Source organism: Tupaia chinensis, unplaced genomic scaffold, assembly GCF_000334495.1.
Source record: "Tupaia chinensis unplaced genomic scaffold, TupChi_1.0 Scaffold143584_1, whole genome shotgun sequence".
NCBI lineage: Eukaryota > Metazoa > Chordata > Mammalia > Scandentia > Tupaiidae > Tupaia > Tupaia belangeri.
Genome location: NW_006203430.1, coordinates 1,586,150 through 1,614,084, shown reverse-complemented (window position 1 = coordinate 1,614,084; position 27,935 = coordinate 1,586,150). Strand labels below are relative to the sequence as shown.

Here is a 27,935-nt window from a genome sequence, read left to right as displayed (position 1 = left end):
TGTGCATGAATTTTTAAACAATTTTTTGTATCAAAATAAGCTTGTAGTTTAATTTTATTTTCCATTAACTTGTAAAAATCTCCTTATATAGAATTATAAAGTTTACATAAAATTATACGAGTAAGGAAATTGAAAAGGTGCAGACATAAACTAAGCACTTAATTGTTGGTAACTGTAAACATTTTTTATTAAATACTTTTGTGTTTTAACCTAGTAAGTAGTTTTGAAGATATTGGCAACTTTAATTAAAATCTGACATTGAAATAAAGTTAGACTACAGCAGTATCAGAGTCTGCTTACCACACAGATTGTAAATTTGTAACTATGTAGGAAATATAATGCAGATGATGGCAGTATGGAATCATATAGTGATGGTCAAGACTTGAGTAACATGATTTTTCAAATGATCACTTCAAAAAAGGAAGAACTTCTGGGACCAGCAGTTAGCGTTAATGGCTATGTCACTGGACTCCCACGTAGTCGACTGCTGTTCGTGTCTTGGACCCGGTGGCTTAAAACTCACGCTGGGCGCATGTGTGTGCGTGCCCAAAATCCCGAGAGGAGGATGGAGGAGAAGGGATTGCGACATGGCAATCCCCGCTGAGGGGGGCTGGGGGATTTTTCGCTTTCTGTCTCTCTGTCTCTGTCTGTCTGGCGAGCGCACACGCCCTATAGTGAAAACCTCTCCAAACAAAAAAAAAAAAAAGGAAGAACTTCTGTGAATGAAAAAGAAAATAACAAGCGATTCTTTGTTAGGAACCACAATACTTTACTCTGAGGCATTGTCATTTGTTTCCTTCATTCTTCTTAGGAAGCTTTATTACAAGAAAACTCTCAAAAGGAAATGGCAAAAATGCACTGGGAAGGCGTTGTAGAACAAACAGACAACCTGCAAAAAGAGGTAAATTCTTCCCTAAAGAACCAGCTTATCGCTCAGCCACTCTCTCATGCTGGTGAGAGAGCACCTTGATGTTCTCTGGAACGTTCTGTTTATATCAGCCTGTTCCTACTAGGAGCTATGCTCCAGATATGTATCATCAGACTGGTTTTAATCCTGCCGTTTTCCGTCGTTTGCTGGGGAAAGACTCCTCACTTAATCTGTGTTATCACCTCTGCTGAGGAGAACTGGGCAGTCCCTTTGCTGTGTGACTTCCTTCTCCCCTGAACCAAAGGGGTGGGGGCAGGATTAAAGGATTGCTGAGGCTCTCTTCCTTCTCCTGAACTCATTCTCTAATTGAGCAGATGGCAAGCACCAGGCTCCCCTCAGAGGCATCCACAGGACACCAGTAATGCTCTCAGGGCTGGCCAGGCTGAGGAAGCATTGCACAGACCTCAGTATGTAGTGTCTGTGCAGCATTTGAGCCTTATTCTGGGGCGACTCTGATTTGTAGACCTAAAATGGCAACTGAGCTTGTTTTATGTTGGCAGGGAATTATTTATTCTGTTAAGCCTTGGCCAGAGGTATAATTTTTAGTGACTCAAAAAGAATCTTCTAATTTGCAGATAGTGAGGGAAGACTGTTGTCAAATTCGCCATTTTTCACTTATTAATCTTATATGTGCATACATATGTGCATGTATGTGTATATATGTATGTAACATGACAGCCTGTCTACTTATACCTATGTGTATCTAGTCTCTGTCTCTTGACATACACAATCATGCACCCCCAAAAAAGCATTAGCTTGGATCCTGTTAATTTAGAATTAATGATGATTTGGAAAGAGTTTAAGGGTTTAAGTTTGGGCTTTAAGTACCTCAGCGAGCAAGCATTTGGCAGGAAGTGATAAGCTGAACTGATTAAAGTAAATTCTCCCTACCTATTAAAGAAGATTTTCTTTGGTCTTGACTAGAAAATACTTTTAGATTCAGGCTGAGTTCTTGGAAATTACAAACAGCCATTCCTTTCACAAATTAAAAAATTCCTGATAAAAAATAACAGTTGAAGGCAGCTATATCTCAACCTCTGGGCTGCCTGCTTCATGGACATCACACCTAATTTAATCCACATAACAGCCCCATGTGGGTAGTGTCATTATTACCTGGATGTTATAGACGGAGCTTAGTGATGCCTAGGGCTATGGCCTGGTAGAATCAGGTCTAAAACCCAGTTTGCCTGATTGCATGTTCTTAACTGATTGAGACTAGGTTCTCATAGTCCATACATTGAGCTGTCAGAAAAGTCATGACACATTTTTGCATAGAAAAACAGAAAAAAGTACATGATATACAGCAAACTTTTATCTTCTATGCTTCATATACTTGAGTCTTGAAGTGCATAGGGGACCTTCACAATATGCACATAATATATGGTTTAATAGGTAGATTAACTATTCTTCCTTCTCTCCTTCCTTCCATCCTTTCCTCCTTTTTTCCTTCTTTCCTCCCCTCCCCAGAGGGTGTGAAAAGAGAAAGAGAGAGAGAACCCTGCTCTAATGGGCTTGGTCATACCACAATCCCCTTTCCTCTGATTCTCCATCTCATGAGGATTTGGGGGCACACACACACACATGCCTGTGTGATTTTCAAATTGCCAGGGTTGGGATTCAAACTGCAGTCTGCCATGCAGGATCCAGCTTCCTAAGTGAAACACTTAATTGTTGCACTAAGGGCCAGCCCCACTTAGTCAGCTTCTAATCCCAAAATCCTAATCTTAGTTTGCATTATCATGTACATTTTTACCTTACATTCTGGCAATGTGTTTTCTTGCTTAAAAGAGGTAACAACCAACTAGCATATCAAAACTCAAATGTTGTTTAATGTCGAACTGACCTGAGATCTTATGTTTCTGTCAGCTCACTAGAATGGTAACGAGGAGCCAGCAGGTGAAGAGGGAAACTGAGAGGATCCTCAGTGAGAGCCAGGACCTGGCAACTTCCATTGAGTGGCTTCAGATGAACATCAGAGGTATTGTGGGCGGTGTCTAGTTTTGGGGGTGTTATTTTTATTTGATAGAGTCACATTTGCTTTATAAAACATACAAATAGATATATGTCTCTTGCATTGGACTTCCTAGAGCCAAAGAACTAAAATATTCCATAGTTGGGGGATTCTGAAATATCCAGGACATAGTTTTTCACTGAAAATTTTATCTTTTATAAAATGGATGTTTACTGGCCAACAGATAGCATGGAGGATAAGGCACTAGGTTCCCACATGGCTGATGGTGGTTCAAATCACAGACTCAGAAGCTTGAAAATCAGCCAGGCACATGTATGGGCATGCCCAAAATTCTGAAAGGAGAATGAAGGAGAAGGGATTGCAGAATCGCCCTCGCCCCTAGAGGTTGATTTCTCACTTTCCCTCTCTCTGTCTTTCCCTGGCAAGTACATGCCCTATAGCAAACACTAAAACTAACTTAATAAATGGATGTTTCCTTTTTCATCTTCTCTATTATGCCTAACACATTCTCATTCTCAAACCCCATTACAGTGAAGTTGATATGATACTTTCCCATTTCTTTGGCTGGAAAAGGAGCTGACAGGATTAGGGATTTCAATTTAATACCTAAGTATATTGACCATAGCAGAATAAGTAGTCACCTCCCAGTTGGATCTGGTCTGGTTTTGAACATTCCAGTTTTAGATTTCTGGCTACCAGAAATAAATTCTTGCTTTTCTTTTGGATTATAGTAAGAGGCTTAGAAAGTACAAGATCCGATGCAAATTATATTTAATAAGGTAAAAGGTAAGGAAATTATTAGAATAAATAATGTTTAATAGAAATGGTAGTATCAAGTATTGGTGGTTTATTCATGGAGTAAATAGTTATTGAGGAGCTTTTATATGCAAATGTCTTTAGCAAGTACGAGGAATGCTGAGGTCAACATGATGGACATAATCCCTGCCTTTATGGAGATTATAGGTACCTGGGACGTTGTATGTTAAATGAACTGGCAATCTTAAGTTTATAAATGTTTTGTTAGGGGATGTCCAAAGTACATGGGATACAGGGATGGCCTGGCCCAGTCTAGCATGGACGTCCAACTCAGTTTAAATGAACCCTAGTGAAGAGCTTTCTCTGTTTTTACATTTAGTCCTGTTCACTTTGGGAGACATATTAAATGATCAATGAATTTTCTCCATAGAAATGCTTGAAAAGGCAACAACTTTAAATCAGACGTTGGACAAAGATTTCCAGTTCCCCAATTCTACTCTTCAGAATATCTGGCAGAATATTACAGCTTTGCTGGAAAACATACAGAAAAGACATTTCATGCAGTTGCACCAAAATGCTGCCCTTGAACTCAAGTAAGTTCTTAAGTACCGTTCTCAACAGTGTCAAGTAGAGATAGAAACAGACATTGAGGGAGAAGGAGGCATAATGGAAAGAAAGTGCTTACTGGGGCTAGAATGCCCTAACAGAAGGGAGGGAGTCTCCTCCAAATACAGGAAAGTGTAATCAGTGCAGCCTATCTTTATACAACTATGCAATAGATTCTGTTTCTCTCTGTGACTCTAGACCACCATTTCCACCTAGCACACGCAAAACTGACTCATGGTACCAAATTTATTGAAGATGAAGTATAAGGCAATAAACTCTCATAGAAAATACTGTTAGTGGCTACCCAGGCTGAAATCTTTCAGACAAATAGACTTTATTCCTCGATAATTTAGCTCAGTTATATAAATCTTCACTGAAAAAAAACAATGTAAGATGACATAGAGGTCACCAAAAATTGTTATATACAGTCACAAGAAGCTTGGAACTTCCTTTCAGGCTTTTTTCTTAACATTTTCCTATAAGCTATCTTTCTGCCAGGTTGTGATAAATGTCTTTGGTACTGTTTTAAATGGTCATATAATATTCCATCAAAACTTTATTCTCGGGAACCAGCAGTTAGCGTAATGGCTATGTCGCTGGACTCCCACATAGTCGACTGCGGTTCGCGTCCCGGACCCAGTGGCTTAAAACTCACGCCGGGTGCGTGTGTGTGCGTGCCCAAGATCCCGAGAGGAGAATGGAGGAGAAGGGAATGTGGCGTGACCATCCCCCCTGAGGGGTGATTTCTCGCTTTCTGTCTCTCTGTCTGGCGAGCGCACGTGCCCTATAGCAAAAAAAAAGAGAGAGAGAAGTGCTCAGAGAGGTGGAAGACCATGTCTGCTTAAGAGAAAGGGAAGTTTGAAGATACGGCAAAAGTGGACAAGGCCCATTATGAAAGAGAAATAAAAAAAACTCATACCCTCCTAAAAGGGAAACAAAATAGACATTCAAGGATCCCAATGCACCAAGAGGCCTTCTTCTAAAAAAAAAGAAAAAAAAAAAAACCAAAAACCAAAAAACTTTATTCTCTGTATTTAAATTATTTAGATGTTTTTTGCTATTTTATTTATTTATTTTTTTAAAGGAAGATTTTTGCTATAGGGCACATATGCTCACTCGAGAGACAGAGAGACAGGAAGCAAGAAATCACCCCTCCCTCCCGTGAGGATGATCATGCTGCAATCCCTTTTCCTCCATTCTTCACTCAGGATTTTGGGCATGCATGCACTGACGCCCAGCATGAGTTTTAAGCCACTGGGTCTGGACTTGAACCATGGTTAACATTATGTGGGAGTTCACTGACATAACCATCAGGTCATGTGCTGGTCCTTTTTTTTTTTTTTGCTATTTTAAATTGTATTGTGAATATCTTATGTAAATTTTTAAAAATTTATTTACATATTTCTATAAATGTTAATATTTAAAATTTATGTATTTATACTGTAGGTATTTCTTTTTTCTGCATATCAGATTAGTATCTTATCAAGTTAGATATGAAGAAATGGAATCATACAGTGAAATAATTTGAGGATTCTGACATGGATCTCTAAATTATTTTCTAAAAGATGTGTTTAAAACAACAGAGAGTTGGATTAACATCTTTTTTTGTCATTGAGCATTTTTGACATGGTCATTGAGTTGTTAGATGAAAAACTAAAGGAGGAGCTTACAGTTGGGTAGAGTTTAGAAAGAGGACTAACTTCTTTTATTTATTTATTTTATGAGCAAGCAAGAGAGACAGGTACCCCCAACAGAGTCTTAATATACCATCTAATCCTAGCTTCAGCCAGCCCCACAAGATGGCACACACATGTCCAGTGTGCTCGGAGGTCTCCACCTGCAAACCGGGAACCTCCCCATATGGGTCAGCTTCTCAGAACATCATGTTTTATGCTGCACCACCATCCAGCCCCAGAACTAGTGATGGTATTACCAGAATAGGACTTGGAAAGGACTTGGTGAGAACTATGAATTACTAATAAACACCACAGGGAGACCAGAGAAGGGTGTAGTCCCAGGAGATGGAGAAAGAGCCGTGATCTATGGAGCATCTTCTCTGTGCCAGGAAGAGGCTGGCATTCCACATTTCATATTTCATCATCACAGCCACCCTTTGTTTGTGATAGGGGAGAATGCAGTTAGGGAAACTGAGGTCCAAAGAACCCAGTAGTTTACCCAGTGTTAAACCTCCAAGACAATACGAAACCTGAATCTCACTGACTCTAACCCTTTTTATTTACCAACCAGAAAAGAAGGAAGTACTATTTGAGACCCAGTTCATACAAGATGAGTTGGTGGAATTCAGAAGGTCAGAGACACAGAGAACCTTCCAGGAACAGGGAAATGTGGTTGGCATCTAGCATAGGTATGGGGGCATGGTGGAAGGAACACCGGGGGAAAGGAACTCAACCGAAGTTGGCACAGAGTTTGAAAGGCCACAGGGAGTTTCAGGGGAAAGCCATGTTTATGACATAAGCACTGCAGCCCATGTCTGCAAACTGAGGCCTCAACTGTGCTCTTCTCAGGCACTTCCAGGCACGAATTCCCAGGACCCATCTGTTCTTGAGACAGTCACCCCAAGTTTGACTCATCTTTCAACCTTGCTTGGCTCCCTGCACCTCCCAGAGAACACGTAAAACCTCCTACACTTGATCCCAGCCTGCTTCAACTCACCATCCCCACTCCTCTGACCCAACTTAGCCTGGGCTCTTGTATTCTCTGGCTCCTCCTGAACTTCCTGTCCCCATACATGGTTAGTCCTCCTCATTTGTCTATCCTCCCCTGGCCACACATCTGGGTTGAGGGGGAGCTTGTTTAGGAGGGAGATTCTCAGACCTACCCTGGAGACCTTGGCAGCATCCTATGGGACTGTTCCCCTCCACCATCAATTCACTCATTCTTTCAACGTTATGGATTGAGCTTCAGATAGAGGCATTGTGCTTGGGGGCACTTAAGGGCACAGGATAGGGAGAATAAATAATCTTGCAGTGTTCCTTCCTCTCAAACACATATTCAGAGACTGGGCTTTCTCTAGTTGTTCTAGGAGCTTATAGCTGGCAGAATGGCTCCATCATTCTCCTTTGTATCCCCAGTTCCTAGCATCAGGGGCCTCTACGGCCCTTTTCTCTGCCTCTGCAGTGCTATTTACCTGTTTGGAAGAAAGTCATTAATAGGGTCACTGCTCTCTCTCTAATTTGTAGTGAAATTATCACTAAAGAGACCTTTTAGTTTTACAAAATTGAGTTCAAAATGGATTCTCAGGTCTCCACTTTCTAATTTTCTATAGATAGACCCTGTATTTATGCTATCTAAATTATGTGGATTATTTGATGAATTATCATCTCTGTAATTATAATTCTTAGCAAATTTGTAGTTTGTGCTCAAGTAGGATGATCTTATAGGTCATAAGATTCGCACACAAACCAGTTGTTTTTCATGTTGTCAGTAATCCCAACACCACCACCACATTGGCAGTTTCGTGAGGACTCTCGGGATCTGGGACATAGAAGAGATATTCCAAAAGTTCACAGAAAATGTGTATTCTGGAAAAACTATACCTGGATTTCAAAAATTGTGTGCACCAAAATAGACTCATACTAATGTTTTTCCAAGAACTTTTGAAATTCCCTTGTACTTGTGCTTACAGCCAAGGTTGAATATGGAGGTGTATTAAGGGTGCTTAGCTGGATCAGGGAAGAGGACATAGCAGAGTCTGGGGAATCCATGTAGGCTACTCCCCATGAGGGGCCACACTCTTTCCACAATAAAGACATTGCAGTACCATGAGTATTTCTGCTCCTGGGAGCCCATTAGAGATTCCACATCCAAGATTGTTACTGGGAGCTGGTAACAGCAGCACCCTCTGCCTACCACATTCCAAAATTCCAGATTCCTACAAGGAAAGCAGGTGTCCAGCATAAACTGCATTATTTGATACACACAGTGGCTTTAATAAGCCACTTCTTAGTTAGGGAACAGTAGGAACACTTCTAGCCATGCTGGAAGACCTCTGTAAGGATAAGGACTCCAGCCTGCTGTGTTAACTTTGCTGTGTGCTGCGGGTTATCATTTGTAGTTGGGTTTTCCAACTGTTTGCCAGGCTGGTGTGCCCAGAGCTATTAAAAAGTATTTTGTTAAAGAAATGTGTTTTATGACCACATTAGTTTGGGAAATGCTAAGGAGAGACAAATTTTTTCCTGCAGGTCTTTTCCAAATGTTCAGTATGCTGTCATGCTTTGGGATTCTCTGAAGGGGAGGAGGGGATACAGCTAAACTTCTTTCTCCATAGAACCTTTTCTTATGGAATTTGCTTAACAGTTCATGGGGCATCCTGTTGTGGAGTTTATTCTATTCATTAAATCAACTTTGCATGAAAAAGCTAATAAAGAATGCTAAAAATTTTGTTAGTTTTCTTCAAATCATTGAAGACTATACAATTTCATGGGATTATAGTTTGGATAGTAAAGTCATTTCATAGATGAGAACCTCTAGACTTAAAATACCTCTCTAGAGAGGTATTATATTTAACGATAAAGAGAAATAACTTCATGATCAGACATTAGAAATATGTTAGATTTACTTGCATGTTTTTCAAGTACTCTGTTTTAGCTCTTCTTGCCTATTTAATAACATAGCATCTTTATTATAATTAAAATCCATAAGTATGTTAAAAATTTAGCATATTAGATGATGTCAGAGTTCAAGTATATATATCTTTGAAAAGGGTTTTTTTTTTGTTGTTGTTGTTGTTTGTTATTATGTCTTAGATATCTGTGAAAGCCTAGGGTGTTTTACAAGGCATTTTCATGGAAGTTTTTAAAGTTCTCTTAACAAATGAGGCACAGAGTTAATGGGATATATTCAATCACTTAAAGGATTTGAAGTGTAAAATTATCTTTTTTTAAGAATTATTTTATTTAACTGTATTTATTTACTTACTTATTTTTTTTAAAAACTTTGACCTGAGGAGGACAGAGTGAGGGAACGAGAGAGAGAGGGAAAGTGAGAAAGCAAGCCGCCAGGTCCAGGACTTGAACTGTAGTCGGACGTATGAGAGTCCAGTGCCCTTAACAACCACACTATCTGCTGGCCCCTGAAGTGTGACATTTTCTATGCAACTTTAAATTCACATTTATTTAAATAAGTAAATTGATAGTCTATTTATAAAGAAATAGAAAAAAATCATTTGATTTTCTAAAACTTGTATTTATGATGGTACAAATGATATCTTTTTGAAAATTTGATTTAGAAAGGTTTTATAAAATCTATTCCTCTGACTCACATCCAGAGACCTCACTAAATATGTTAGGCACATGTGTGGCTATGATTTGGGGCTGGGTGGATCTCAGTGTGGGGAACCAAATGGGGGTATCTGTCTCTCTTTTTTCTCTTACTTTGTCTCTGTCTCTTATTCATATAAGAAAGAAATTAATGAGATTAATAAAAACTATTTCTGGGGCTAATAGGTGGCATAGTGGTTAAGGAACTAGATTCCCACATGGCTGACAATTTAAACCCCAGATCTGGCGGCTTGAAAATCACACTGGGAGTATATGCATGTGTGCCCCAAATCCCGAAAGGAGAATAGGGGAGAAGGGCATGAATATATAAATATAATCATGCAAATTATTGCATTCTTTCAATTCCATCTCACATTATAAAGAAAGATGTGAAAGTACCATCCTAGTTTTCTGAATCCAGATTCACTGAGATGTTTTCTTTTCATTTCATTACTAAAAGGTATTAGGAAGTTTCTGAATAATTTGTTGGGGATTAAGTATAAATCTGCCGTACCATAGCCAGCAGCTGGCATAGTGGTTGAGATGCTGGACTCCCACATAGTCAACCACAGTTCGAGTCTTGGATTCAGTAACTTGAAACTCACACTGGGTACATGTGTGAGCATGCCCAAATCCCAAGAGGAGAATGCAGGAGAAGTGATTGCAGCATAGCCATCCCCCTGGGAGTGGTTTCTCACGTTCTCTCTGTCCCTCTGGTGAGCGCATGTACCCTATAGCAAAAATCTCTTTAAAAAAAAAATAAATAAATAAACCTACCATACCTGTAGCTATCTTACAAAAATTGTTTCCATTCTTAAAAAAGTATGTGTATTGCTTATGCAATAAATCCTTTCACTATCATTTCAGAGTTATGAGAACTTACTCTGTGAACCATTTATACTTATCAGGGCTGCTGAAGACCTATTGTCACAAATTCAGAAAAATTACCAGAAGCCACAGGAAAGATTAGAGAAATTAAAAGAAGCAACAGATGTCCTCCTTTCAAAGCACAGCAGAGAACTTCGGGCAGCAGAAGATCTTGTGAGAGAAGCAGAGACGAAGATACAGGAAATCAATCGCCTGCTGCCCATTGTCAACTCTAGCCTGAGAGAATTCAATGTGAGTCTAAGTTAGCTGTCACCTTCTCCATTTCAACCAGTAACCAAACTCTAATGTGAACAGTATCATTTTGAGCTTCCTAAAAGGAAGCGCTGAGGATTAACTTTAGCATATAGTTTTAGGCACCAGAGTTTAGAAGGTGACTTGCTTTTCTAAAAGGTGATTTTTGCTATAGGATAAAAAGCTGCATGTCCAAGAAGAACAAAACTTGACCTTGAAACTGATCGCCAATGGAAGAAGATTGATAGATGCTGCCATTGCACTTGAAAATGCTGCCCCAAATGCTCTAACAGTAAGTTACTATTTAGCACACCTAGGAAGGATCTTTTCTAAAGCTTTTAATAAAATATAATTCTTGGGGACTAGGTAGGGCAGCAGTAATACAACCAGTAAAGCACCTGCATGGGAAAGATCCTAGGTTTGCATCCCAAGACCTCTCTGTGCATACCAGATGCACGAGCTCATGCTTGTGACCAGGGCTGGCTGAGACTGGGACTGGGTTATGATGTGAAGACCTTGTTGAGGGTGCCTGTCTCTTCTCTGTGTCAGTCTTTCTGTCTCTCTCTCATGGAAGAAATAAATGAACTTATAAAAAAAAGAGTTTTCATACATCTCATCTACATGTACTCATATACATTATTAAATAGATGTGCATATATGTATAACATTCATTTTTCCATGTAGCAGTTGGAGCATCAGTGGGATGAGCTACTTTTATGGACTGCCAAAATTAGGCACCATGTAGATGATCTGGTCATGCAGATGTCCAAAAGGAATGCAGTTGACCTTGTCTACAGAGCCGAGGATCATGCAGCTGAGCTCCAAAGATTAGCACGTGTGCTGGACAGGTAAGACAACACCCTTCAGGTTGTGATTCATTGATCAGAGAAAATAAGAATGGATATTTTGATTGAAGTGTTGAATTCCTCTTCTTACTCTGTGTAAAGATGAAGACTCCCGTTTTATTTACATGACAAATCAGATTTCCTTGCATGTCTGCTAAAGTAGTTTCCCTTTGCCATAAATGAATGGTGAACGAATGCAGTCTGAATTGAACAGGAATGAAAACAGGGACTAGCAGATGGCATAATGGTTATGTCACTGGACTCCGACAGGCTGAGCACGGTTTGAGTCCTGGACCCAGAAGGGTATGTGTGCCCCAAATCCCAAGAGAATGGAGGAGAAGGGATTGAGGCATGGCCTTCTACTTGTGAAAGATGATTTCTCGCTTTCTGTCTCTCTTTCTCTCTCTGTCTCTCTGGTGAACACATGTGCCCTATAGCAAAAATATCTCCCAAGAAAAGGGAATGAAAACAAATGGAAAGGTGTGTTATCTTGTCATAAAGCCTTTGGTAAGCACCTACTGAGTGTTTAGTGCCTTTTGGGGGCTATGTGGGAAAGAATAAGGTTAACTTCTTTACACAGCTTGACTTTTTGAGTTTATGATGTGGGTAGAGAATGTGATATACATTCTTTACTTATAAAAGAGTTGAGAATTACTTTACTTATTCAGTGCACGCACTTTACTTATAGAAGGGTTGAGACTATCTTTTCCAACCCCTGAAAGATATCTTTCACCGCATCTATTTTCTATCATCTGAAGATCTACCATTCATTGCCATACAATTATTTAACTTTTATTTCTGGACATCCTAACAATATGCTCTTAATTTGTTAAAAGTGCCATTAAACTAGAAGCAGAACTCTACTAGTGGTTCCAAACTTGCATGCATGTTCGAATAACCTGGGAGAGCTTCCGAAATTATTGATGTCTTTATTCCCTGGTTCCCCACTCTATAAAGACTGGAATTTAATTTGTCTGAGATGTGGCCTGAGCTTTGTAATTATTTTTTATAAAACAACCCCAGAAATCCTAATGAGTGGCAAATGTGGGAACTAATGTCTTAGGTCTTTCTTATCAGTAATTTACACAGTACTGTGAGTTAACTGGTAAACATATTTCTTTACATTTCTCTATAAATTATGGATGGAAAAAGCCTGAATATACTATGAATATTTGTGTTTTTTTGTATTCCATGAAAGGGGAAAAATAAGTATCTTTCCACTTGAGACATGCTGCCATAAAAGATTAGTTCACACAACAAAAGCAATTAAAATGATATAAGCTAGACTATTGCATAAATTATGCACTAACTTGACTACTGCCACCCACCTGTGCCATATGAATCGTAACACAAAATGGAATTAGATAACCAGCTTCTCTCTTTTCATCATCTTTCATTACTTCCTAAAAGAAAAAAAGATATTCTTGCTCCATATATTGCTAGAACAAAGTCTTTATTCCTGAGTCTGAGAGTGGTAAAAACAATTCTGTATGATACACAGAGTTAAACAACATTGGTATCTTTTATTTATAAATCATTAAGTTTTGCCAATCAAGTCATAACAAGTAAAAACTATTGATATCTGGTCTGGGAATTGCCTGACTCAATAACCTTGGAAAGAAAATGAAGTGAGTTACTCAGCAGGCAAAGATGTATCAATTATCTGATTTCATTTCGAACGTAGAGCTAGATGAAATTGTACCATTACCAGTTGGCAAGTTCTTAAGTGATTTGCCCACTTGTTAGAATGAAGTTCGGCTGATAGAAATATTATCTGATCCTCCACTGTAATCTCTAGTGAATTTCATCAAATCGATGTAGACCATTTGAGGGATAAGGTTCAGCATTCTTAGGTATGCTTAGGACAGCTTTTTGAAAATTAGTAAGTGGATGCCAGAGAGATTATAACCATGGCAAGCAATGCAGTGGCACCCCAGTCATATGCAGGGTTCTCCAGGAGAGATCAGCGGATGTTGAGGGCAGCTGGAGGAAATTGATGAATGGTTGTCCGAAGGAAATCTCAGTAGTCTCTTCTTTTGATGGTGATTAAACACCAATTCTGAGTGACAGTGTGAGTGTGGCTACTGCTTCTCAGAGATTACTGTCAGAGTTAGAGGGTAATCTGTATACTGTAATTTCTTGTTGAGGATACTTACGTTTTAATTTTTATTTTTTTAAGGTTTTTGTCTTAGGGCCCGTGCACTCACTGGTGAGGAGAAAGAGAGAGAGACAGCTAGCAGGAAAGTGAGAAATCACCCCTCAGGGGAAATGGCCACACCAGAATCCCTTCTCCTCCATATTCCCCCTGGAATTTTGGGCATGCATACATAAATGCTCAGTGTTATTTTCAAACCACCAGGTCTGGGACTTGAACCACAGTCTGCTACGCGGGAGTCCAGTGCTTTAACCACCCCTCTCCCCAACCCGCTGGCCTCAATGATACTTTTCTAAGGGGAAAATAACTAGGAGGCTTTCAAGACTACCAGGTGCTAATAATTTTCAAGAGCGAATCTGCAAGTTTGCTTTAGTTTGTCATAACATCTCTAAATATGCTGATTTGATAGTGGCCTTGAAAGCGGCAAACATGTGTCCCTGAATGCCACCAGTGCAGCCCATGTCCATTCCAACATTCAGAACCTGATCGAAGAATCTGAGACACTGGCTAAAGATGCTCACCAGATGGTGACTAAGGTGAGCTTGGTGAGAAATGCCTATGGGATTCAGGTGCATAGCTTCTGCTTCTGGGCACTGTGGGAGATTGTTCCAGAAGATTCTTGGGACAAAGACTCAGTGGCTCAAATTTATGCTTATTCTTAACATTAATATTACTTTCTGGTGGGATCTGCTTATTATTTCTGATTTCATGTAATATGTGTTTAAATTTCTTAAGGAAATAAACTTTTTAAATAAAGACTAGGCACAATTAATAGTATCATGGTGGTGAGGAAAATCTCACAGTTCCTTGTGATAATGACTGTGCCCCTTGACGTCTACTTCAGATATTTTTCTTTATTTTTGGAGAAAAGAAATTTTAATGGCTGATTTTCTTCTTTATTCACTAAAAAGAAAAAAAAAAAAGTCTTTGTGTTTTTTCTTATCAGAAATGTTATTGGATTGTCAGAAAACTCATGACATTTTTTTTCTATGCAAATATGCATCATGACTTTTCTGACAACCCAGTAAATGGTTCCTACCTATTCTCCAGGAGGCGTTCTTATTTTGAACTGACTAAAGGCCATTCTGATAGAGCTGCTTTCTCTATCTCAGGTAGGATTCTGCGTTGTCCTCCTGTAACCATGTTCAAGTTGTTCTGTTTTCTAGTTCTCAGGAGCCCTTGTTTCTAATGGGAAAGCGGCTCTGCAGCAGAGTTACAAATCCCTAAAGGAAGCCAACAACCTCAGCAGAAAGCGCCAAGGTCAGTGTGTAGCTTAGACTGTGTTGATAAACACAGTGAATATGAGCCATTCTCTAAGAATGTTCTTTCCTAGATCAGTTTGAAGCTTAACATTTCTTCCTCACATTACTATCTAATTGCCAATTACCATCATATAATTTTAAATATGATTTTGCTTCATACTTTAATATGCACTTATGTCTGTCTTTAAGTTTTCCTTAACACCAAATCCTCCACCCATTGCTCTAGCATGACACTTTCCTGTTCTCCATGTTGTTTGCTGGGTTATCTTTGATTGCATGTGCTCATTATTATCTCTCATTATGTCAGAATTCCTTGATGACATATATTATGTTTGGTACTACTCTTACCTTTCTCACAGTGCTAGTATCATGTTAGACTCACAGTAGGTTCTTGTTAAACAATTTTTGAATTAAGTCATAATTGACATCAATTTTTTAAGAAAGAAATACCTATGCAGTTTAGTGTATCCAAAGAGTTTTCAAGAAGTAATCGCTTGGAATATGTAAAAGTTGTTCAATAAGTATAACACAAAATGACAGCAGGGATCTGTTGAGGAAGAGAAACAGCACAGATAATATAATTTTTCATAGCATATAGTGTGCTTTTTACCTTAGCATATTCTAATATATGAAAACCATCAAGGCTGTCCTCCAGTCAGTGGACCATACCCAAATCTCACACCCTTTTCAGACCACTTCCAAGTCTAGAACTGGATCCTTCTATTGTTGTCTGAATCAAAGGCATGGGTATATGTGTCAAATTTTTTGTTTTTGTGTGGATGGCACAATTTAGAATTTATGTTATCATCTCGCAGTATAGAAAATGCATAATGATTGATCATAAAGCATTAAACACAAACTAGCACCAATGTTCAGGGACTACGATTTCAGTTTACACAACTAAAAGTATTTTATAGACCATAAAATCATGAGCATGTTGGCAATTAAAATTTCATTAACCATGTGTTCAAAATCTAAATGTAATGATGTATTATGAACAGAAATTTTAAAATTAGAAAGAAGAGAAAGAACATTTCAAAGTAAAAGCTTTGGTCAAACAGCTATGATCAAATTTGAAGGAGGTTGAGTTGAGTCCTATTTGGGTGGTCAGAAGGGACTGAAGGGACCAGGTGGTGGAGCAGCAATAACACAAGGCTGGCACCACATGAAAAATCCAGGGTTTATGGCTCAAAGCTTCCCTGTACATACATGCATGCCTGTGATTGGGACTGGCTAAGGCTAGAGGTGGATCATGGACCCTGTGGGGGAGCTGTATCTCTCAAGAAATCAAATAAAGTAAAACTTGCAGAGAGAGCGTGGAACAGAAAGGGGTAGAAGTTTGGCCATGGAAGTAGGTGGGAGACTGTGAGAAAGATTCCCAGACATGATCCCATGTTTGGAATTTTAACCTAGTTTTAACCTAGAAGAGAAAGATAGCCAAGATTCCAGTGTGGATAAGGAAGTTAATGAACCTGATCAAGACAGTGATTTAGAAGCCGGCAGGTGACGTGGTGGTTAAGGGTGCTGGCCTAGCATGGTGCCGGTCTCAGGCCTGGCAACTTACTTTCTCACTCTCCCTTTCTCTCTCTCTCTCTCTCTCTCTCTCTACCTCTGTCTGGTCAAAATAAAATTAAATAAATAATTATTTAAAAGACAGTGATTTAAATAGTTCTTCAACCTTCAGCTTTAATAAAATTGACATGAAATTTAAGAGGAAATATTAGTGAGAAGGGCAAAGTAAACAAGCTAAAACAGACTCTTAATTTCTAGACTGATCCCAAGTCTTACCCCAAAAAAAAAAAAAAAATCTTTGAATATCGGGGGCATCTGTGGAAAGCAATCTATTCAGTAGATGGTCAGGAGTGATAAGAAAGCTGTCTCCTAGGTAACATTTTAGAAGACTAACCTAAAAGGAAACACTTTCCTCCCTTTAAACAGGGATCACTTTGAAACTGAGTGATGTGAAAAGAGCAGCAAACAGATTTCAAGAGAATGCTGATAAAATTATTAGGCAGACCAACGACTCACTCTTGATCCTTAGAGCAATTCCTGAAGGTAAGTGGAAAGAAATTTCTTGATTTAATGTCTTCTCATTGTAAAAACATTACACAAGAGAATGAGGAAGTCCTGCCTTCAGTCTGATTAAGAGCCCTATCTTGAAAATGAGACCAAGATGGATAAAATTTTTATTTGCTAAAGAATATGATTTGGAAGATCACTGTTTTTTTTTTAATAATTTCAAAAGTATGTGCATTAAAATACTAGAATGACACTCTTAAAAACTAGTCTTGAAGACTTCATGCTACCATCTTAATTGCTTATGTTTAAAATAGGCTTGACACATTGCTTTGATGAAAGAAGGACCATTCAAAGAGGCTAGCAAGTAAGGAAGCTAGAATGTTCTTTGCCTGACTTAAGGAAAAATACCAGTTTCATTATAAATGTGGCAAATTAAGGAATTCTGGCTTGGTAATCTTCCTTCATGAAGCAATAAGGCATTGTAAAATAGACCCATCGATCACTTTCATATTGATGGTTTGGAAATGAAGTATTCATTAAAACTTTGAACAGGATAATTTTTTAAAAGTGGAATACAAATGAATTGTGCCACAGTGCATTTATTTACATTAGCTCAAACTTCTCTGTAGTTCTTTATAAGCATTTTTTGTTAAAGTCTTACAAAATATGCAAATTCACCTTCACTTCTCTGTGCATAGTTCCCTTGTTAGCAGGAAATCTTCCAACAGAAGCTGGGCTTTGTGTGCCTTGAGTTACTTTTTACCTGAATCAGTGGAGCATTTTTTTATTTAGACATTTCTGGGTTTTTTTGTTTGTTTGTTTTGTTTTTTAAAAAAAGGGACAATATTGGGACCAATAGTTGGCGTAATGGCTGTGTTGCTGGACTCCCATGTAGTTGATCGCAGTTTGAGTCCCGGATCTGGTGGCTTAAACGCATGCCGGGTGCATGTGCCTGCGTGCCCAAGATCCGCAGAGGAGAATGGAGGAGAAGGCATTGTGCATGACCATCCTCCTGGGGGGTGATACCTCACTTTCTGTCTCTGTCTTTCTGGTGAACACACATGCCCTACAGTGAAAACTTATATAAAAACAAAACAAAACAAAACAAAACAAAAAACGGGGGAGGGGGGGACAGTATGATATATCTTGACTAAAGACCTAATAACTTTTAATTTGGAAATAAATTCAAATTTACAGGAAAGTTGCAAGAAGAATAAATAGAATACCTGTATACCCTTTATCCAGCTTATTTTGTATTCATGTTTGTCCCACTAAATATAATAAATAAGAGTGTGTTTAAAACAATATTCACCTAAAAAATAACTGAATTCCAGTTTACCTGTTAGTGGTTATTTACTCTTTATTCTGCTATTACTTCTGGTTGTGGATAAATACAACTTCTCCAGCCCAGGACACTGTGATTCCTTTTTTTTTTTTTAAGAGAAATGTTTGCTATAGGCCATGTACACTTGCTGGAGAGACAGTCAGAGAGGCAGAAAGTGAGAAATCACTCCCCAGGGGGAATGACCACACCACAATCCCTTCCTCTCTGTTCTCCTCTCGGGATTTTGGTGATATACACACACACGTCCGGCATGAGTTTTAAGCTTTCTGGGTCTGGAAGTCAAGCCACAGTCAACTACATGGAATGCCAGCAATGTAACCATTATGTCATCTGCTGGTCCCACGATTTTTGATACAGACTGAAATTCCAAAACCTTCTAATCCAGACAGAGAATGATTTAGAGAATATGTTTAATAAAGTTGAGAAGGGAATGATAGAAAAAAGCCCAAATAAGAAAGTTTGGTTTATTAATATGAGACACTAAGCACATTGCAATTAGGCATCACACTTCTAATCTCAATATGAGGGAATTTCAAAAAGGTCATGGAAAAATGAAACTGAAATAGGAATTTATTTTAGTGCAAAAATTCTGAAATCTGTGCATAGTTTTCTTATACATTTTTCATGAACTTTTCAAAGCACCCCCATGTATTAAAATTATATTCCAGCAAACTGTTAGCAAAATTATTTTATTTTGCCATATGAAATGCAGCTTAATATAACTATTAAAAGTAAGAAGCTCTATTTTGTATTCAAAAATCAATAAAATTACAGTAACATGTTTCTGTGTAAAATTACTTTCGTTGTAGCTATAGACTTTTCTCTATGTGTAGTCATCAGAGTGCATTTATTTTAGGTGTGAGCGACATAGGACTCCAAACCAAAGAGCTGGCCACTTCTGCAAATCAGAATGCAGTGAGCACACTGAAGGCCGTCATGGGATTGAGCCAGAAGCTGTTGAATACATCAACTGGCCTGTCCAGAGTCAATGCCACATTGCTAGAGACAAATAAACTTCTCCAGGACTCTACAATGACCAGTATGTCAGTGGTTTTCCTCCAGTTATGGAAGTCTGCATCATGCAGAGTTAAAGCTTGCTAAGTACATGATAGTCCCTCGTTCACTAGTAACATTTTTGAAAAGTAAAATTGTAATGGGAGCCAGAGGGTGGTGCAGTAGTAAAACATAATACTCTGTGAGGCTGACCCAATGAGAAGGTTCCCAGTTCACATCTGGAGACCTCCCTGAATACACGGGGCATGTATGTCCCCATGATCTGGGGCAGCCTGGGGCTGGGAGTAGATTGCAGCATCAGGACCTTGTCAGGGATGCTGGCTGTCTCTCTCTCTCTCGCTCTCTCTCTCTCTCTCTGTTTCTTTCACTCATGGAGCAGATAAATAAATAAACCAAAGCAAAATTAAAATTAAATCATGCTAACATCTGGATTGATGTTCATAAAAAGACAAGAGCCTTAATGTATGTTATCACTGCATTCTTCATATATATGTATATATATATATATATACACCAGAATTTCAAGAATTATTAGGATATTTTTTAATCCAGTACATTAATAATAAATAATTAATTTATCTTGTTTCCCTCTCCCCCCACTTTCTTGCCACCCTTTGTGTATATTAGCTCTATTAGCTGGAAGAAAAGTTAAAGACATGGAAACACAAGCCAATGTTTTATTTGATCGGTTGAAGCCTTTGAAGATTTTAGAAGAGAATCTGAACAGGAATCTATCAGAAATTAAACTGCTGATCAGCCAGGCCCGGAAACAAGCAGCTTCTGTGAGTTCAGGGACCTTTGACTCTCCATAATACCCAGCACTCCTATAGCCAGGAATCTTGGTGACACAAAGTCCCACAGAATTCCTATAGACAGACCTCTCAGTCACACTAGGTCCCTAAGATCTGTGTAGACCCAGGTCTCAAGAATCCCAAATTCTTAATACCTTGGTCTTAGTATATTTAAAGCTACTAAGTAGCCTAATTTTCTGTGAGTTCTGCTTTTATTCAACACGTTTCAAAAGGTTGTTAGCAAAGGGACCTTTGTGTCTCTATAGAGATTTGTAATTGTAGCCTGGATTTATAGCTATTAGCCTTGGTAGTATAGAATGTGTTAAGCCTAAGTGTTAACTTCACTCTCAGCTTCAGTGGTTGCACATGGCTTTATTTCTTCATTTTACCAACTTGGCTTTAGTAATACAAGTAACTCTTTAGAATGTTTGTGCAATATGGGCCTTATCCTCAAGGAGCCTGAGACACGGTGTATATAAACAAATGCTACACAAATCCATGTTACTAAATGCAGAAAATATTGGCACCTGGAAAAGTTCACACTTGGGTACATGTTATAGTCATCCATGGCTCATGAGCTGGACAGGAGTTTCAGGGAAATAGACTTAGGAGGGGATGTGTATTTGTCATGCTACTAGGGTCTTAGAGAGGATGGATGTGACCTCTAGTCATCATCTGGAGCTCTTTATGACAAAAAAGAGGAGTTCTGGGCTTCCCATCCCCACCCTCCCACCCACCACTCAGCAATGAAGTGTTTAACATTGGAAAAGATTTAGGTTTCCATAAGCTCTGGCTTCCATCTGTTTTAGTTACAGTCACCAAATAGATGTAAGCCCATGGAACACTTCCAAATGCTATGGATAATACAAACTTAGACTCTTTAAGGTTAATATATGATAGGTATGCAAATAATTACTACTCAAAAAAATATGTCATAAGTGCACCAATTGGTCTATAAATATGTGTTGAGTGAATAAATACATCATCCCTACATTTAATCACCAGATGATCCTCAAATACCCTGTATGTGTGAAAGGTCCTTGTCCCTAAGGTTAAATTTCAGGTAAGATAATTCCCTATATAAAATATTCTTTATTCAAAGCTCGGACTGAGTTTCCCATATTTAAACACACTACCAAATAAAATCATTGTCATTACCCTTGATTTCTCACACTATGGAACATGAAGCACCATGTATCATCAAGGGAGCAAGCCTGCCTCACAGTGAAAATTTGCTAGGGAATAGCACTTTCGAGTGACTGGACAGCTGCCTGTGTTAGTAAATGATAGAGACACTTTCTCCTCCTGCAGATTAAAGTTGCTGTGTCTGCAGATAGAGATTGCATCCGGGCATACCAGCCTCCGATTTCTTCTACCAACTACAATAACTTAATACTAAATGTTAAGACACCTGAACCCGACAACCTTCTTTTCTACCTCGGAAGCAGCTCCAGTGTAAGTTACGGACCCATGGAAAGCAACACTGAGTCTTTTCTGAATGAATACATTTTCTGAATTGACACTTCTCTGATTGAAAAAGCTTCACCCTGGCTCCTCCTGCCTACAAGATTCCAGTGGTTTCCAGGAGGAAATTCCTGATGGGAGAACATTGATGCTTGGGCCTTGCCAAGGAGAATGGGTCAGACCCTATGCGTGTGTTAGGGCAGAAATTATTCACAAGCACTTTTTTTTATCTCAACTGTTTTCTTAGGGGATAAGATGTAAAGTGCCTGTCAGTCCCCAATGTGGAATTTCATAGCCTGTTTTATGATCTCATTGCCTATTTCACTTCCATTTATTGCCTTCTGAGGGTAGGCAAACAGTCAAGGATGGTGCTTTCTCTTGTGCTCTGTGGCCTTGCTGGTTACTGCCAGTGATTTTTCCTGGGGTGCTTCTTGTAAGCATTGTGGAGGGCCCTGCCAGGCGAGGGCAGATAGGCACTGATGTCCAGTAGTGGCCACTGTCCCCATTGGTCTGAATCATGCTCCAATTCCAGGGAGGGAACCATTGAAAGACAAAGATAGCATTTTGTCTTATCTTTTTTGGTAAGATTCAACACCATAATTCATTCTTGAAAGTGTTTGTCATTCGTGCAAACACTGCAGTGTGTAAACTCACATGTACTCCTGTTTTGCACCGCAGTCTGACTTCCTTGCAGTGGAGATGCGGCGAGGGCAAGTGGCCTTCCTCTGGGACATGGGCTCTGGGTCAGCTCGGTTGGAATTTCCAGACTTCCCCATCAATGATGACAAATGGCACACTATCCATATTACCAGGTAGTAGAGAAAGCTCTCTCAGAACATCTCTCCTTTTTAAACTGTATCTAGCAAACCATTATGTGCATGTTACATCCGATACTAGGCTTTAAAACTTCTGAAAAGTTAGATTATAATCAAAGAATATTTTGTTTAGATTAACTGTAGAAAGAAGGATTTGTGCTTATTGTCACAGAAGAAATAAACTGTTACCGAAATAAACACTCAAAAGAAGAAAAAAAATTAAAAGTTTAGATTACCTTTAGAATTTTACCTTTAGAAAGTCTGAGACCGAGGCAGTCTTAAAACATTTATTCCCAGTAAAGAAGAATAAAACATGCGTGGTAGAAATTCCATGTGACTCACAGAGTTGTACAGGTAGAAGAGAACAGGGAATACGGAGGATTCAAGTGGGAGCTATATTTCCTTATAAATTTAGACACAAAGCAAAATTCTTTCTTTACAGCTCTTTTCCAAAGATAACCACTTGAAACCACTTTACATATATTCCTTTTGGCTTTTCAGTAACAATATAATTTAGTGATGGTAGCATGTTGTTGGAATTCTTTTTTATCATTATCTACAAAAATGGAGTAATATTGAAGGCAATAGAGTATTTTCAAATATAGAGTAACTCGTTATCTGTAACTGTTTAAAGCAGGGAGTAACAATGAAATTTCTGTTTCATAACTACTCTACTCTTAGATTTGGGGGCATAAACTGAGGGTGAAGTGAGAGAGATTGGGAGCAGGAGGACCAGTTAGGGGACTTTAGTGGATGGGGGAAGAGCAGGTGGAGGCTGTGCATGAAACATATGGGGACATTTGTGTACTGACCTGAAATTCTGAAGTTCCTTTGGAACTCTTTGTGACTCTTAGGTTTGGAAACACTGGTTCATTGAGTGTGAAGGAAATAAGTTCAACGCAAAAGCCACCACCAAGAACAATTAAATCCCCTGGAACAGCTAATGTTCTGGATATAAATAACTCAACACTAATGTTCATTGGCGGACTTGGAGGACAAATCAAGGTGACATTCTGCAGGTTCATCTGAGAAGAACTGACTGGCTGGTTTTACCCATATGTAAAATCAATATACTTAAGCATTGAGTATAACCTAGGCAGACAAAGATTTTTCTACTTTCACCATTTTGCATCATATGCTCATCTGTAGTATTGGGCTGCTTTTGTAGGATCAGCATTCACAGTTCATCAATAGTATAAATGGAGAAGAGGCCAATGGTTCATTTTGCTCTCTAGGTTTCTTTTCCAGAGATGAAACAAGAAATTCAATATTCTGTATTAATTTCTACAAAGTTCCTTTATCTCTATGCTATCTCTAGTGATAGACTAATACCAATTATGCTTACTGAAAGGGCCCATCACACTTATTTTATTATGTTAGTGATCTTTTCACCTAATCAAAGTGAATACTTTGGACTTGGTTCAGTGATCCAAAGTGGCAGTAGGCATCTCAGTTTCAGCAGGTCCTCACCACTGACTGTATTCTCTGGGTCTCTGTTTCCTCACCTGTCAAAGAGGCTTCTCTCTAGTTATCTTGGGAACTGAGATGATCTCTCAAATCCTAGAATTCTACTTCATAACTGGTAAGAAATCAGTGATTACAAACTGACCATTTTTCTGGAGGCTGTTCCCAGATTTGGATCTGTTAGATTTGAACCCCCTGGGATAAATTCTATGCACTTAGAGAGCATATTCCTCTTTGCCAACTATATGTGGCTTGTGTTTGCTTGTTTACTGTAGAAATCTCCTGCTGTGAAGGTTACTCATTTCAAAGGCTGCATGGGAGAGGCCTTCTTGAATGGAAAATCAATTGGTCTGTGGAACTATGTCGAAAGAGAGGGCAAGTGCCATGGTTGCTTTGGAAGGTAAGCTGTCCACATGGTTTATCACACAGTACGTCTTTCAGTTAATATCTGAAGTCTAACTGAAGAAGTTACATGCACGTTAAAGATGAATACAGTGTTTGCCATATTGGTCATCTCATTACCAAAAGATATGGTGTAGCTTATTTGCTGGTAGAAGTGTGGGTTATCATTTTTATTCCTTTTATGCTTTGGATATGTATTGTATGCTTTGAACAAGGATCATGAAATCTAGAATCTTCAGGGTTGGTCCTTGTGGTTAAGGGACCTGGTTACCATAAGGCCAACCACCATTCAGGACCTGGCTCCAGAGACTTGAAAAACATGTCAAGTGCGTGTGTGTGCATGCCCCAAATCCCAACAGGATGGAGAAATGGAGGAGAAGGTATTGTGGCATAACCATGCCCCATTGAGGGTTGTTTTCTCCCTCTGTCTCATTGTGCAAGTGCACATGCCCTCTGGGGATTAAAGGTTCTATTCATTTGAAAGCAGGCTAACAGTTGGATATTTTTCAGGAAGATTTTTCAAAAAAGATTAAACAGAAAAGGAGTTTCTCTTAACTCACAGTTTCCCTATCCCTTTCTCAGTGTCTCTCTGTCTTTCTCTGGTAAGCGCATGCACCCTCTGGGACTTAAACAAAAAATTAGAAACTTCAGACATGTTTTTAAACAACCTTCTCTCTCAAAATGCCACAATGAAGTACTGGATAAATCACTATACATTTTGTATTTTGAAAATACCTCCGAGAATGAAAATTTTTTGTGCGTGCAGTCACTTTTTATAGATAAGTACTTTCTTATTTCTAACCAAGTTCTATAATTCTAGAAATAAAATTAGTTTGGAAATAGAGAAAAACTAGTATCTTTTTTGCACACATTGACGTAATAGAAGGATTAAATAACTTCATCTCAGCAAGCTCAACACCTATCCCTCATTATTTTATAACAAATTAGATGAAACTCTTTCAGTAGATAATTCTGTTTTCTAGCATTTCATTAATTAAGGGAATAAATTGCCTTTTGCCATTAGAGAAATGTAACATCTGATATAATTTCTCCTATGTAATGGGTGGTTCTGTCCAGATATCTATAATTAACAGTGAGTCTTGACATGATCATTTTAAAGCAACTTGCTTTGCATTTAGAAACTCATGGGTATGTTTTCATTATGTCATTGTTAGATCTGTTTCCTCACAAGACTCAGAGCTTGGAATTGTGTAGTTTAAACCTTTTTTTTTTTTTTTTTAAGATTTTTCACATAGGGCACATATGCTCACCAGAGAGAGATAGCGAAGGAGAGAGGAAAAGTGAGAAAGCTGGTCCAGGATGTGAACCATGGTTAGCCATGTGGAGTCCAGCACCTCAACTACCATGTTACCTGCTGGCCTGATAGGTTCAGAAGCTTCTGAAACCTCCTCCTTGTGGGCTTTTTATGGACGTTTCTTTGTATGGGCATGGTCAAAGCATGGAAAATCATGTAGAAATGGGATTGGACAAAAGGATGTGACCCAGTGCTGATCAACTGAGTGGGAAAAGCCACCAAGGCCTATTTGCTCTGTTTTCTTGGGCTCTCTGAGCAGCATTCCCTCCTCCTGGATATGGGGCAGGAGCCCTCTAGAATGAAGGCCTCATGTTCTAATATGACAAGGTAGGTCAGAGAATTAGTTTACAAGACAGAAAGGCTGAGGAAGTTTAGATTTCTATTGACCTGCCTTGGGGAAGAGAAATTTCACCCATATCTCTCTGAAGCAGCTTCAGTAACTAAGAAAAAAAGACCAGCTACTCAAGGCCCAGGCTCTGTGGATAAAAAAACAAAAATTATATGAGGGGTCTTCAGAAAGTTTCTGGAACATACATATGATGAGAAAAATATGTGTGGATTTCATAAAATTTTTATACCAAAATAAATTTACATTTAATTCCACTTTTCCACAAACTTTTTGAAGTATTGTAATAGGATGATTTGTTACCAAACTATAGAAATAATAACTCTACCATGCTCTTTGCAAGGGAGAACTCAGTAAACGTATTATCTGTTCTCTACTCTCCTGAGTATGGATTATACTTCATCTCTTCTGCTTTATAGTCCGCAGGAGGAAGATGCTTCCTTCCATTTTGACGGGAGTGGATATTCCATCATTGAGAAGACACTCCGGACTACCGTGACTCAGATTATAATACTCTTTAACTCCTTTTCACCTAATGGGCTTCTTCTCTACCTCGCTTCAAATGGCACCGTAAGAGTCTTTCTGAGGCACTGGGCCTTATTGTATGTACTACACATTTCAATTTCAGTGAGATTATTTAAGTTTAATGAGGATTTACTAATATAATATATATGATATGTATGCCACACAATTTCTATGAGCATATACTAATATAATATATATGTGGGGGAGCCTCATAGTGGACCAGTTAAGCAGGGGAGAACCAGATCCCACATGGCTGACAGTGGTTTGAATCCCGGCCCCACTGGCTTGAGAAACATGCCAGGCTTGTGTGCAGGTGCCCGGGATCCAGACAGGATAGAGAAATGGAGGAAAAAAAAAAAAAACTGTAATTACCAGGCCCCACGTTGTAATTTCTTTTGTTTTCAATGCAAAAATACATTATGACTTTCCTGAAGACCCAATACATTCATACATACATACAAATATGACATACAATTTCCCCATAGTAAAACCACTTGCTTATTATATTAACACAAATTTATTGAAAAGCCTTTGGAAAATACGGAAGAATATCAGGTAGAAACTAGGCCTTCCAGTATTATAGATACCAATTAAGCATTTGTTCTCTAATTTTTAACTCAAAATAATTTGTCTTGGTCTATGTTCACTGTGACCATTGTGGCCTTATTTAAATCCCCTCTACAGAAATTTCATGTCCCCATTTTCATCTTGTGTGCTGATAATTTCTGTCTCTCAACCTCCTAGTTTTGTTTTTATAACTGACTCATTTGTTGGTCTAAATGAAACAAGAATACAAAGAAATTCCATTTCTCTTACTGAATTGTAGATTTTTGTAACAATGAATAGTGTTTCATTTATAGTTATGTGGTATTCTAGAAAGCCATTGTAGACATTTTAAGTTTAAATTCATCTTAGTTCATTATGGTGTTGCTTACAGAAATATCCAAAACAGGGTGATTTACAGAGAAATAGAGGTTTATTCACTCACGGTGGTGGTGAATAGAAAATCCATCATGAAAGAGTGGAAGATAGACCCTGAGCAGAGCTGAGTATGGCCTATAAACTTGAGGCTCTGTCTGCCTCATTTCCTCTCCTTGGAAACTCCCCAGACCTCAGTATGGGAGCCCTGCATTAATGACTGTATCACATTCAAAGGCCCTGCCCTGAGACACTATGAAGGAATTAATTTTTCATTTAGCACCTTTGTAATAAAACCAAGTTCCCACACTTGAACTTTTGGGGGCTATCCAATCACAGCCCACTAAGACTAAATTCCAAAACATGAAATTTGGGGACATAAGCCATTATCTAAACCGTAACAGTAGCCTAGACTCCTGGCTAAGGGGCAAGATCCAGTTTTCTAAGTTTGACTATAAGAGGTTTCTACCATCCTTGACTATATGGGGGAAAAAAAAATACTTGTGAAGAGCTTCTCTTTCTCTCTCTCTCTCTCTCTCTCTCTCTCTCTCTCTCTCTCTCTCCCCACCCCTCTCACTCTCTCCCTCTTCTTTGC

The 27,935-nt window shown here is 38.7% G+C and overlaps 1 protein-coding gene across 1 annotated transcript in view; it reads left to right on the top strand.

Annotated features, from left to right (window-relative positions):
* The window catches only part of LAMA1 (laminin subunit alpha 1), a 142,001-nt gene that overhangs the window by 91,450 nt on the left and 22,616 nt on the right, over nt 1-27,935 (top strand). The window contains exons 34-49 of the mRNA XM_006164146.3: nt 812-901; nt 2,795-2,906; nt 4,087-4,249; nt 10,450-10,660; nt 10,836-10,952; nt 11,345-11,508; nt 14,070-14,196; nt 14,827-14,920; nt 16,861-16,977; nt 19,143-19,325; nt 19,928-20,082; nt 21,403-21,546; nt 22,234-22,367; nt 23,225-23,375; nt 24,110-24,234; nt 26,317-26,467. Of these exons, the coding sequence (XP_006164208.1) occupies nt 812-901; nt 2,795-2,906; nt 4,087-4,249; nt 10,450-10,660; nt 10,836-10,952; nt 11,345-11,508; nt 14,070-14,196; nt 14,827-14,920; nt 16,861-16,977; nt 19,143-19,325; nt 19,928-20,082; nt 21,403-21,546; nt 22,234-22,367; nt 23,225-23,375; nt 24,110-24,234; nt 26,317-26,467 (2,238 nt within the window). The remainder of the gene's footprint in view (nt 1-811; nt 902-2,794; nt 2,907-4,086; nt 4,250-10,449; nt 10,661-10,835; nt 10,953-11,344; nt 11,509-14,069; nt 14,197-14,826; nt 14,921-16,860; nt 16,978-19,142; nt 19,326-19,927; nt 20,083-21,402; nt 21,547-22,233; nt 22,368-23,224; nt 23,376-24,109; nt 24,235-26,316; nt 26,468-27,935) is intronic.